This window comes from Centropristis striata, chromosome 19 (assembly GCF_030273125.1).
Source record: "Centropristis striata isolate RG_2023a ecotype Rhode Island chromosome 19, C.striata_1.0, whole genome shotgun sequence".
NCBI lineage: Eukaryota > Metazoa > Chordata > Actinopteri > Perciformes > Serranidae > Centropristis > Centropristis striata.
The window spans coordinates 19,344,290-19,355,804 of record NC_081535.1 but is presented as its reverse complement, the minus strand read 5'-3'; the positions used below and the strand labels follow the sequence as shown (position 1 = coordinate 19,355,804).

At 39.7% G+C, this 11,515-nt stretch overlaps 1 protein-coding gene across 2 annotated transcripts in view; it reads left to right on the top strand.

Annotated features, from left to right (window-relative positions):
- The first annotated feature begins 103 nt into the window (after nucleotides 1-103).
- Nucleotides 104-11,515, top strand: part of loxhd1a (lipoxygenase homology PLAT domains 1a) — a 32,961-nt gene continuing 21,549 nt past the window's right edge. The window contains exons 1-6 of one of the 2 annotated variants that reach the window (XM_059357548.1): nucleotides 104-216; nucleotides 1,719-2,846; nucleotides 6,050-6,164; nucleotides 8,523-8,603; nucleotides 10,288-10,472; nucleotides 11,345-11,443. In XM_059357548.1, coding sequence (XP_059213531.1) covers nucleotides 2,114-2,846; nucleotides 6,050-6,164; nucleotides 8,523-8,603; nucleotides 10,288-10,472; nucleotides 11,345-11,443 — 1,213 coding nt within the window. In that variant the 5' untranslated portion in view covers nucleotides 104-216; nucleotides 1,719-2,113. Of the gene's footprint in view, nucleotides 217-1,219; nucleotides 2,847-6,049; nucleotides 6,165-8,522; nucleotides 8,604-10,287; nucleotides 10,473-11,344; nucleotides 11,444-11,515 lie in introns of those variants that run through there. The other variant, XM_059357547.1, reaches the window with a different exon arrangement.

Genomic DNA, 11,515 nt, shown 5'->3' with positions numbered 1-11,515 from the left:
TCCGTCAAAATTTTATACGTTCTATGGTCAGAACCAGAACATAGACTGTGGTCAGAACCAGAACATAGACTGTGGTCAGGGAGGTAATGCATTTTCATTTTTCATTTTCACCTAAACTATGCTAGGCTACATACCTCGCACTTGCAGGAAGGCAGCTTCTCTGCTGCTCACAAGCCAGCGGAAAAAGTTGAAACAGCTAAAGGGAGTCGATAAACGGTTGGAATAGTTAGCTTAAAGTGATGGATGAAAGGCTTGCATACTTAGCGCTAGGCTTGCTTAAAGTAGCATAATGGATAAACGGTTGAAACAGCTAACGATAGCTTGCTAAAAGTTGAGGTTGAAGTAACGTTAGTTATCTAGCCTTTAAAGGTAATAGATAAACAGTATAAATAGTTAGCGTAACAGTAATCTAACATTACGTTGACGTTCTCTGCTGAAACTGAAAGTAATGGATAAAAACAAGGTTGAAATAGTAAGCAAAAGTAATGTTAGTTGACCTAAGCTATAATGGATAAACAATTGAAAAAGTTAGCTACAGGTTACATAATGGATAAACCAACAACTATATAAATAAGGAATAAACTTTTTTTAAAAATGTAATAGTTAGCTATTAAGTTATTGAAAAGTAACTTAATGGATGAATGGTTGAAATATTTGGCTAACGCTACAGTAACTGGCACTTTATTAGCTAATGTTAAAGGTGAATGATAGTAGCTAATGGAGAAAATGTTGAAATAGTTGTCTTAAAGTAATGGATTAATTTTTTGAAAGTGTACGGATGAATAGATGAGAGTAAAATACATTATACACTGTTAATATATAATCAGTAGTATAAACTAATTCTGTTTAAAGTCAGTTTGCCAATGATCTGCAGGGAATTCAGAATTAAACAATCTTACTGCACGAATATTATACATGTGATTTGTCAGGAATGATGTAACATCTAGTCTTTTAGGTTAGGGGAATAATTCTTCAGTGCACTGTGGGTCAAATGAGGCTTGACTCTGCTGTCATCTGTGGGTTGGGTAATCTGATGTTGAAAGATCAATATGACCAAACTCTGCCCTTCCCCTTGATGCCTGCATTATCAGGTGTCAGGTGGCAGCAATAAGGCTAATGGGATGATTTGGCTCATAGTGCAGATGTGTACGCCAGTGTGATGGAGTAACAGAAATTTGCATTAAGGGAATTTGTGCTACGAAGACATGCATAGTGACTGAAGACACGCAGAAATTATTCCGTTGTCTTTCTTATATTTTAGCGTTGATGATGAACAACTCAACATTGTTTTTTGGAAGTTAGGTTTTACATTCACGAGGAACTGAAAGGTTCAAGACATTAAAGTTCTGCTAACTTACGTCAGTGAGCTACTGAACTCTGTCTTAGTAAATCTTGTTAAATCCTAATTTTGCGGGAAAATGTTACTTCTTCAGACAACAGTATCCTCTCACTGCATGGTTCTTTAAAGGAAGTTCTTGTAGTTGTAAGGGATAGTTTCATTGGACAGAACCAGGCTAACGATTTCCCAGTTTGAGCGCACATATATGAGAGTAGTATGTTGCCAGCCATCTGTTTTGTTTACTAAAATGTGATTTGCTACACTTTGTCCTATCAGAATTAGAGAGAAGCAGTTGTAAGGGAGGGAGAGTTTGTGTGTGTGTTTTATGCATGTGTCTGTCTGTCTGTCTGTCTGTCTGTCTTTGTACGTGTGACTGCAGGTAAAAGCGAGACACCCCCGGCCCGTAAAGCGATCCTAACACCATGAATAATGAAGAGTGGCGTGGCAGAGAGGATAAGTTCTCTGTGCAAGGCTCCTTTTTCACAGGGCTTTCTCCTGTGGGTCACGTGAGTGCTGAGGTGACAGTAATTTTTCATGAGTGGCGTGTGTTTGTCATATGGCCATATACTGCCCAGGTAGGAGACGTCCACGTAGTCGTTGCACCCTCTGCATGTCCTGAGTCTGTATACCTGCCGCCGAACACACCCATGCTGCTCTGAACCCCACGATCCCCGAACCTCTCTGCAGCCAAGGGTCAAATGAATTGTCTTACACCATTAGAAACTCAAGGCAGCACTTACGAAACTAAAGGGCAGGGAAGTGGATGAATAAAAGATGCCGTCCAAACAGAAAATATCCACAGCTTCAGAAGAAACCGAAGAGGTTGATGACGAAGTGGAGGAAACGGAGCCAAAGTTAAAGGAGAGGAGTAACAGTGTGACCCGTGGGGACACCACAAAAGAAGATAAGAGTCGGAAGAAACACAAGAGCGCAGAGAGCTCTGAGAATCAGGAGGGCCCAGAGAAAGAGAAGAAGAAAAAAGAGAGTGAGAGGGTAAAAGAGAAAAAGAAGAAAAAGAAACCAGATGATGACGTTCAAGCTGGTGCTGTGATTGAAAATGAAGGTGAGGAGGGTGAGCAGAACAATAATGACCCCAGAACCAACTCCAAAAAGGAAAAATCAGAGAAGCTCAAAGAGGAAGTGACTGAGGGAGCTAAGGAGGAAAAGAAAAAAAAGAAGAAGAAATCCTCCACAGAGAATCCAGGGGTAGAGGAGGAGATGGGATCCAAGGATAAGAAGTCAAAAGATGGAAAGAAGAAGAAGAAGTCTCATAATGATGATGATGAGGAGCCCTTGATTGAGGAACAGGAGGAGGAGGAGGATTCGAAGAAAAAGAAAAAGAAGAAGGCAAAAAAGGGATCGGCCGACAGTGATGAAGATAAAAAGAAAAAGGGGAAAAAATCCAAAAATAAACAGGTGGACTATGCTGCAATGTACCAGAGTGAGCTGCTGAACTACCACACAGACTCATCTGATGGGTATGAGGATGAGTACTACAAAAAGAAAGGTAAGATTTTGACATTATACAGCAGACAGAGAAGCGACACAGTTCCTCCAGTTCCCTTCAGCCCAAAGCAGGAGCACCCCGGGGAATCCCTCTGTGATTGTTCTTGGGTGAAGGCTCAGTTATGTTCCACATGAATGAAGCCAAACAGAAGCTCGGGGGCAGACAGGTGCTGGGTGCCGTCCCAGTCTCTGAGGCTGGGAGAACCACCAGGCCAGAGGCAGGGCTTGGAGCCAGAGGAGCTTTCTTGAAGCACATCAGAGGTTTTCATACAGGGGAACCAGATCCTGCAGGAGGCTGAAAAGTACTTTTTTATTTGGTTAGAGGAAGGGGATTAATGGGATAGATAAAAAAAAAGTATTTAACAACCCGAACAATGAAAATCTTGCATTGAGAAATGACATAAATAAATAAATAGACGTAAATAGGATACATGTTTATTGTTACAATTACTTTTATCAACCTTGTTCTGAGCAACTAAACTTTTGAGTTAAGACTACTCTCTAACAGTACTGTTCCCAAGCTCAAGAATTAATATCCATGCAAATCATGCCCATAAACAACCTCCAAGAAATAATATAATGTACTAATGCTTCTTGAGAGAGAAAAAAAGCTACCAGAACTAAAGGATGATATTATTTTTATGGTTTAGAGAAGATGTGGTCTAATAATCAATAAGTCCACAGTGAATTGAAGGATGACACAAAAAGTGTTTTTTTCTATTAACAATAAACCAAAACCACATTCCTTCCTTCACCAAAGTGCTTTAGCTGCCAAAACCCAACCACACACTGTACTCAGAATGCAAACTGGTCTCTGGCATCAAAGCTTCTTCTTGGGAAAAGTGTTTTTAAATACAGTATATAATGTAACATCTATGACACTGGGTTGCCATAAATAAGCCTTTGGAAAATGCAGCACTCAGCTTCATTCAAAGCTGTTTTGGATGAGGAAATTGCACATAAATACATAAGTCTGAACTTAAAAGGTTTTTATGTCATTTCCCCCATTATGTTGTCAGAGTGAGTGCCGTGAATGTGATATCTCAGCATATTTTCCAGCACTTTCACTGCCAGATAAAAACTACCATTAAGTAGTTGATTAAGGTGAATGTACTTTCAGCTCCCGATGTTTGTGTAGATTATGAAGGGAGCAGCAAGTATGAATCTTTAGCATCAGTAGCAGTGGTACATGCATGTGTAGAAGTCTTTGAAGCCTCTCTGACTCACCCTGGTCTCTGACACGCTGAGGAGTTTATCAAGGCTCAGTTTTACCAGGCCACTGTCTATCTGATTTTATCAGGTGTCTCTCTTTCTCTTTAATCTGGCTTTAATAGCTCAATTTACTGTTAATTAGATATCCATGTCTTGGTCAAATTGCTCTTTTTCAGGTCTCTGCCTTTCCTCCTTATCTCCTGGATGTTTTTGGGTTATCTGTCTGTGCTCTCCCTCTCTGCTTTCTTCTGCATGTCTCCCTCATCCAGTTTATACTCCAGTTCCTTAATGCAGTCCTCAATTAATATTTTGAATGAATGAGTATTTTAACATATTCATTTCTTCAATCTAAACTCATTTTCACCCTGGATACCAGTGAACAAAGTCTATCAGCCTGAAAAAACACAGTCTACCTCAGTTCAGACTGGACATTGCTTTGTTCTCCATCCCAGACAGTGTCCCATACCATCCAGTCCATCTTACATAACCACAGGCAAGAGGAGCTTACATTTAGGTGAAGTAATGCAGCAGGACTATAGAATTACCCCTGTATAGGCACAACTATTGAGTCAAAGGCAACAGCCAATCGCTGACTAATCTCCTACTGAAGATTTAATGTTGTTACTGTTACACAAACACAGGCTGAGTCACACGTGTGACTCTCAAAATCCTCTCAAAAAAAGAATTATTTGTTTGTGTGTTGGGAGTTACAAGTAATCTGATGAGTCATTATCAGCTCATAGGATACATGGTGACAGCAGTTGAGTGAAAAGTGACACACAATTGACCATGATGCACATTAGTAGGTAAACAATAGTCAGAAGCACAGGCGACATCATTTAACAAAATCCCATACTTACTGCAGCTGCCCTTACGTGGTACATACTGCATGCAATATGCATACAATTGGGACACTACTTCGTAGTAACACCATGTCTTGAACTTTTAACTCTTGCTCATATATGATGCACAGAGGATTGTGGGTCAGAGTAGCCGGAAATGCATTCTGTCTGGCATACAACAAAATGTGGCAATAGGACATCTTTGTATTTTTGGCATTTGACATACTATCTAATGGGACATACTTAACCTTTTTTTGTAATACTAAATAGTGCACAGTGGTGTTTTGAGCTAAATTCTAAATACTCACAATGACAATGCTATCTTGCAGGTATATTGTGTTATATATTCTCCTTATTTATGTTAGCATGCTGGCATTAGCCACTTAGCACTAAACATACAGTTTAGCTGAGGCTAATAAGGGTAATATTAGTTTCACAGGCATGTAGTCATAGTCTAAAGTAATTGAAAAGTGGTGATTACAGTTAATCTAGTGAGGCATATGAATGTCTGTACCAGATTTTCTGGCAATCCATCAAATAGTTATTGAGACATCACAAAAAAAAAAAAAAAATGTCGTGCTGGAGGACCAGGCTTTATCTTTCTGGGAACTATTAATGTCTCTACAAAATATTGCAATACATCCAGTAGCTGTTGAGACATTTCAGTCAGGACCAAAGTGGTGGAGGATACTGACAGACCAGTAACACCTTAAATGACACGAACTGGGGCAGGTTTTACACACTGCTGAGTTTCCATCCTGTTTACCTTCCCATCAACTCAGTGGCTTGGTCAGACAAAGAGACACATTTGTGAAATGTGAGAGAGGCTTGGCTGGTGTATCGCACCAGACATGGATTCACTGCAGATTCGCCGCATTGAATTCCCTGGCAATGGTGCATGGAAGGAAACATAATGCTCCCTAATGTTTATAGATTATTGGACACTGTCTGAGGATGTGACTTTGTGTCTGTCCTTTTATTCAACCTTTTACTTTTTAAAATATTAACTCCCGGTTCAACCTCACAGAATGTATTCCCTACACGTGCTCTTCTTGTCTCAGATTTTTGATGTTTATTGCAGCATGGCCAACGGGGCACACATTTTCTCCTCTCCTTCGCTGTCTAATCTCCACTCTCCTCTCTCCTTCAGTGTATGAGGTGGTCACTATCACTGGTGATGTTAAGGGAGCTGGGACAGATGCTAATGTATTTGTCACCCTTTTTGGAGACTTTGGCGTCACTCCCAAGGTTCACCTGGCCAGCAAGTGAGTTTAAAAGGGATTATGTCATCATTGAGTTATAGTATGCTTTGATAAATATATAACACAGGTCTCAGCGACTCACTCTGCTTGTTATTTCACTAATTATATCAGGTTTTAGATGTTGCTTATGGTCAACTGGATTTATACAGAAGCTGACAATGGCCATGCTTGCATTTTAAAAAAATGCAGTTATCTCATCACATTTTGGTTAAATTATTATCTCAAGAAAACAAAATAATCAACCCCATATCTCCAAAAAAAAAAAACCCCAAAAGGTTGTTTTCCCTTAATGTCAGATCAAGGATGTAACCTACAACCTGCATCTATCTGGGTTAACATACACAGGTTATCTTAACATGTTTGGCACTGTATATACAGTATTTAACCCACATAAATAATTTATCTCTGCTTAGCCTGAAGCGGAACTGTCCAGGCCCCTGTGGTGCTGATAAGTCTACTGTTCATGACAGCGAACGCTGATATCAGCTGTGAGCAAATTAACCGAAGGCTCATTTTTAAATTTCACAATAATTATTCCATAATCTTGAGAAGACAAAAGTCTTATTTTTGTGATAAGTTGTCTTGCCAGCTCAAGAAATGGCTTTTTGTTTTCTGGAGAATAGACATAAATGAACCCTTTATCTGAAGACAATAAAACATTTTTTGATATTAAGATAAGAGCATTTAAAAAACGAATTTGCAAGCATGTCTGTTCTCAGCCTCTGTAGATTTCATTCTGTTTAAGTTCATATAATTAGTAAGTAAGCATAACTAGTACTTTTTCAGTGTCACCTGTTAATTGTTTACCTTTTCTATTCCTTTGTGATCCTTCAGCACAGAAAAGAGGTATTTTCTAATCAGTATGCTAAAGGATGGTTATGATTCTGTCCTTGTGTTGAGTTTTATTGTGTATGTAACACTGTATGGGGGAGCATGCCTGCTCAACATTAACCTGATGCCTGACATAATCAATTTCTACACTCAAGATCTCTTTGAGCTGCTGAGAGAGTCAAAACTGAATCAACCTGAAACTTAGAAATTGATGTCAGAGAAGCATGTTCATAAAGGTTTGATTGTGGAGCAGGAATCTCTCCCCTATACAGTCAATTAATATGTCGGACACAGAATATCTGGAGTAAGGGGGAACTATGTGGCATGGCCGGTCTTCTTTTCCATTCAGAAGCAAATGAAAGAAGACCACGATGTCATTTCTGTGGATGATCAAATGACTCTCAGGGGATCTTATCAGCAGCAGGCTCCCTTTATCTCTTCACACATTGATTGACAGATAGGGTTACCTGTGCAGCGTATAGGATATACCAACTTATTGTAAGCCACACTGGACCATGTCACCCACACCTTGTGGTGGTCCCATTCATCCACTTCGGACAGCATCAACATGCTATGTATTCAGTATCTTCATGCTGTGTGGCCATAGTGTCGCTCAGCAGATGAAATACCATACATGGACGTTGATGAGTCACTTTTATCATAAAATAAGCGTATTTCATAGTAAGGAGTTTCACCTTACTCCGATATATATTAGGTCCTGCCTGTATTGTGTAATGATTAAAACTTTATAACATGATACAGGTAAGGGAGGGTTTCTATGTCTCTAAGCATATTTGCCCGATTGAACAATCGTGGCAGATTAAAAAAGTGCAACTCTTTGGAAATTCATTGTGATTATAGCAAATTTGAATTGCATGAATTCTAAAGTTTGCATTGCGTTTGCTTTTTCACATAATCAATGTTCCCCCATCATTGTCTTACAGGTGATTTTACACGGAAATAGAGAACGAGGGCATGCATTCATGTGTGTTGGACAGTATTTCATTCTTGGCAGATTTTTTTTTACAGTATATGAGACTGTGCACTTTAATTATGCCAGCCTTGGCATTGTCTGTGGTTTGCATATTGCAGGGAGATGAGAACAGATGGAGATGTGGGTCAGAGACAAAGGCAGGCATTCTCTGCTAATGGAAAAGCGGGTGTCTGATTCGCTGCAGTTGGCAGAGGGGCTCTTGTGTACAAACAGGCTCAGCCTGGCTCTGCGAGGGGTAGAAGTAGGTGAGCAGGAGGAAGAGGGGGTAGTGTTGAAGTGGCCGAGCCTCAGGAGGTTTCAGCTTATACAACTGCCAAGAGACCACCAGAGTTTCCTAAGCTGAATCAGTCAGGAGATATAACTTACTGTTCCAGAGTTCAGTTCAGTTCAGTTCAGTTGATTGTCTGGATTGTGTTTCTTTAACCCTTTTTATCTCTGTCGATCAAATAAAGCACATCTCTTCCTCTGTCACACACACATACACTCAAGCTATCTTCAGCCCAAATTCTGACATTTTCTCTTTCCTCAATTTACAGAAGCCGAACTGCATTTGAGAAGAATAAGACTGATGTTTTCCGTATCAAAACACACAACGTGGGGCCCCTGAACAAGCTGAGGTACCGTACAGCAAATTGAATACGACAGCGATCGCACAGCACTGAATGTGGTTTCTGATAAATATACTTTAATGCCCATTTGCATGGCTGCAGCAGATACCTAGAATGCACAGATAAAGGTCACTGAAAATATCACATTTATGCTTCATAGTTAAGTATACCTCACACAGGATAACAGCAGCTTTCAGAGAGGATCACACAGAAAAAAATTCTTACTTATTTTCCAGCTGTGCTGCTGGCCATCAAAGGATTTCATCCAGTGACAGAAGGTTAAACCCCATCTGTTGGGAGTTAGTGTCTTACTGCAGGAGGCCGAGTTACATCACAACCGCCACACAAGGACAGAGAAATGAGGGAGCAGAAAACATTTAGTCAGAGATTGCAAAAAGTAGAGATTCTTCACTGTGGCTCAGAAAGAAACAACGCAACAAAACAAAACAATCCTAACTCAATGCACACATACCAGCATTTCAAGGTCTCTTTAACAGTTGAAACTGTTGATCTCCCACTTTAAATCCATCTACATATAACAAGAAGGGTGCATGGAGAACACAGTGTGCTAAAGCCAAATGCCCTATCTCACAATGTTAACAAAACTGAAAAATAATTGGTGTATCCGCCCCTTGATTCCAAAATGTAATGGGTTCTTCCTTGACCCATGCTACATTCTTGCAATAAGTTTCATGAAAATTGGACCAGTAGTTTTTCTGTATTCCTGCTGACAAACAGACCAGAAAACATAACCTCCTTGGCAGAGTTGATAACTGAGTAAATCCATCCCATGATAAAGATCATGTAATATGTTTGAACACTTCAGAAAGGACTAGAAAGTCGACTACTACTTCCAAGATTAAGATTGCTTCTACAATATTGTTGCCGACATTGCCAGAGGAGTCTGAATCCATCCATTTACTCAAATTATTTTAGGCAATATAGTAATAGCAGATATTATGAACTCAGATGGGGATACTAAGGCTTTTCCCTCACAAATACAACTCTAGAGTACTAACCTACCATCAACGCTGGAGAGTGGAAACCTTTATACTCATGTTAACCTTCAGTGATCTTCAAACAAAATTAGCAGCACGTCCTAAAGTTAATAGAAGCATTTTACAATTTATACGGTTGTACATCTACATTTGGTTTGGTTGCTCCTCATAAACTGAGTGCTTTATTAGGGTCTAAACAATGTTGGTGCTAGAAGCCTTTTGGAATTGTCCCGTTTAATTATCTGAGAGCTGGCAAGCACTATTATTCTCCTGTTTGGCTGGATTTTTTTCTTTATTGCATGTGGCTAGCAGAGGGCCATTTTTGGCATCAAACTATTCCCAAACGATTTTTACCCCCAAACATCTAATATAACTGGTTTGTATCCAGCTCAGGAACCTTTGTGTGTGAATCCTCCTGTTTCTACCTACTGTCTTTTATGACGTCACATAGTGACTTTCATGCTTCAAAAGTTTATCCATATATGCCAAATCAGCTTGGACGCTGTCTCTACTTAATTGTGTTATGCTACCACATCTTATTCACTCCTCAAGAAAATAGTCTCCATTGTTTGGTATTTACCACAGCAAAGATTCATAAAAAAGGAAAGAAAAAGAAAAGCATATGATGTTGAAAACTAATTTGCGAAAACCTTCAGGGTAAATTTATTGTCACACTATGACGGTTGGCTCCCCAGGATCGAGCATGACAACACGGGGATGAACGCCAGCTGGTTCTTGGACAGAGTGGTGGTGACCGACATGAACCGTCCCCATCTGCGTTTCTATTTCGCCTGCAACAACTGGCTGAGTCGGGAGGAGGCTGACAACCTGTTTGTCAGAGACCTGCTGGGCAGCATGAACCCCATGGACGTCCCAAAATGTAGGTCACTCTGGGACAAACACGTAACACAAAGCAGACACAGAGGTTCACAGAGGGTAAAAACAAAATTATAGTTAATTGAAATTCCAGATACGTCCACCACATTGCAGAGAAATAACTTGTTTTGAAAATGTCACCAGAAGGGCTACACTCTTAAGATAACAAAACCCAATATACATAAGCCTTGAAAGCCCACAGTTTATATGACAGTCTAAGAGCTCAGCTAATACTTATGCTAATGTCCAGGTTTTCTTAGAATCAATTTGACACTAGTGACACTAATAACAATAAGTAGTTCTCCAGATAACAAATGTATAGCCATGACATTAAAAAAAAAAATTTTTTTAGAAACCTGCCAATGTTAGTACCATGTGTCTGGCCAGGTTTACACAGAGGTGTCTAATAGCCTACAGATCTTCCTACTGTTTCATTTTGTAATTGAATTCCATCAGAGTATAATCCTCAGGTAAACCAGCCCATGTGTCCTCTGTTGCAATGTGATCTAACATTTCAGTACCTGCAGTCAATCAAGCAGAGCATCGTGAAGCCAAGACACGAGGACACTGTGCTGTGAGGGAGTGGTCAAAGCAATATGGCTGATACTCACACACACACACACACACACACACACACACACGCACACACACACGCACACACATGCACACATACACACAATGTTATGAATATTTAACTTGGGTGGATTAGCAAGGCAGCTACCTAATAACAAAAGAAAAAATCCAAGAATATATTATTGAACAGTGGTAGGAAGAAGGAAATTAGTTATGAAATACTACACTGTTAGCTTTTCTGGTGTATTGTTCACATAAATCACTGTATTCTTGACTTCCTGTTTCGTATTTCATGTTTTGCAGCAAATAAATACATAGTGAGTGTGTTCACTGCTGACATGAAGGGAAGTGGAACTGATGCTGATGTCTTTCTAAACATCTTTGGAGAGAATGGTGACACAGGTAGGGTTAGAAAACATTGAAAAATGAAATACCTTTATTTCTCAGAGGTCAAGAAATGATCTTTAATTGGCC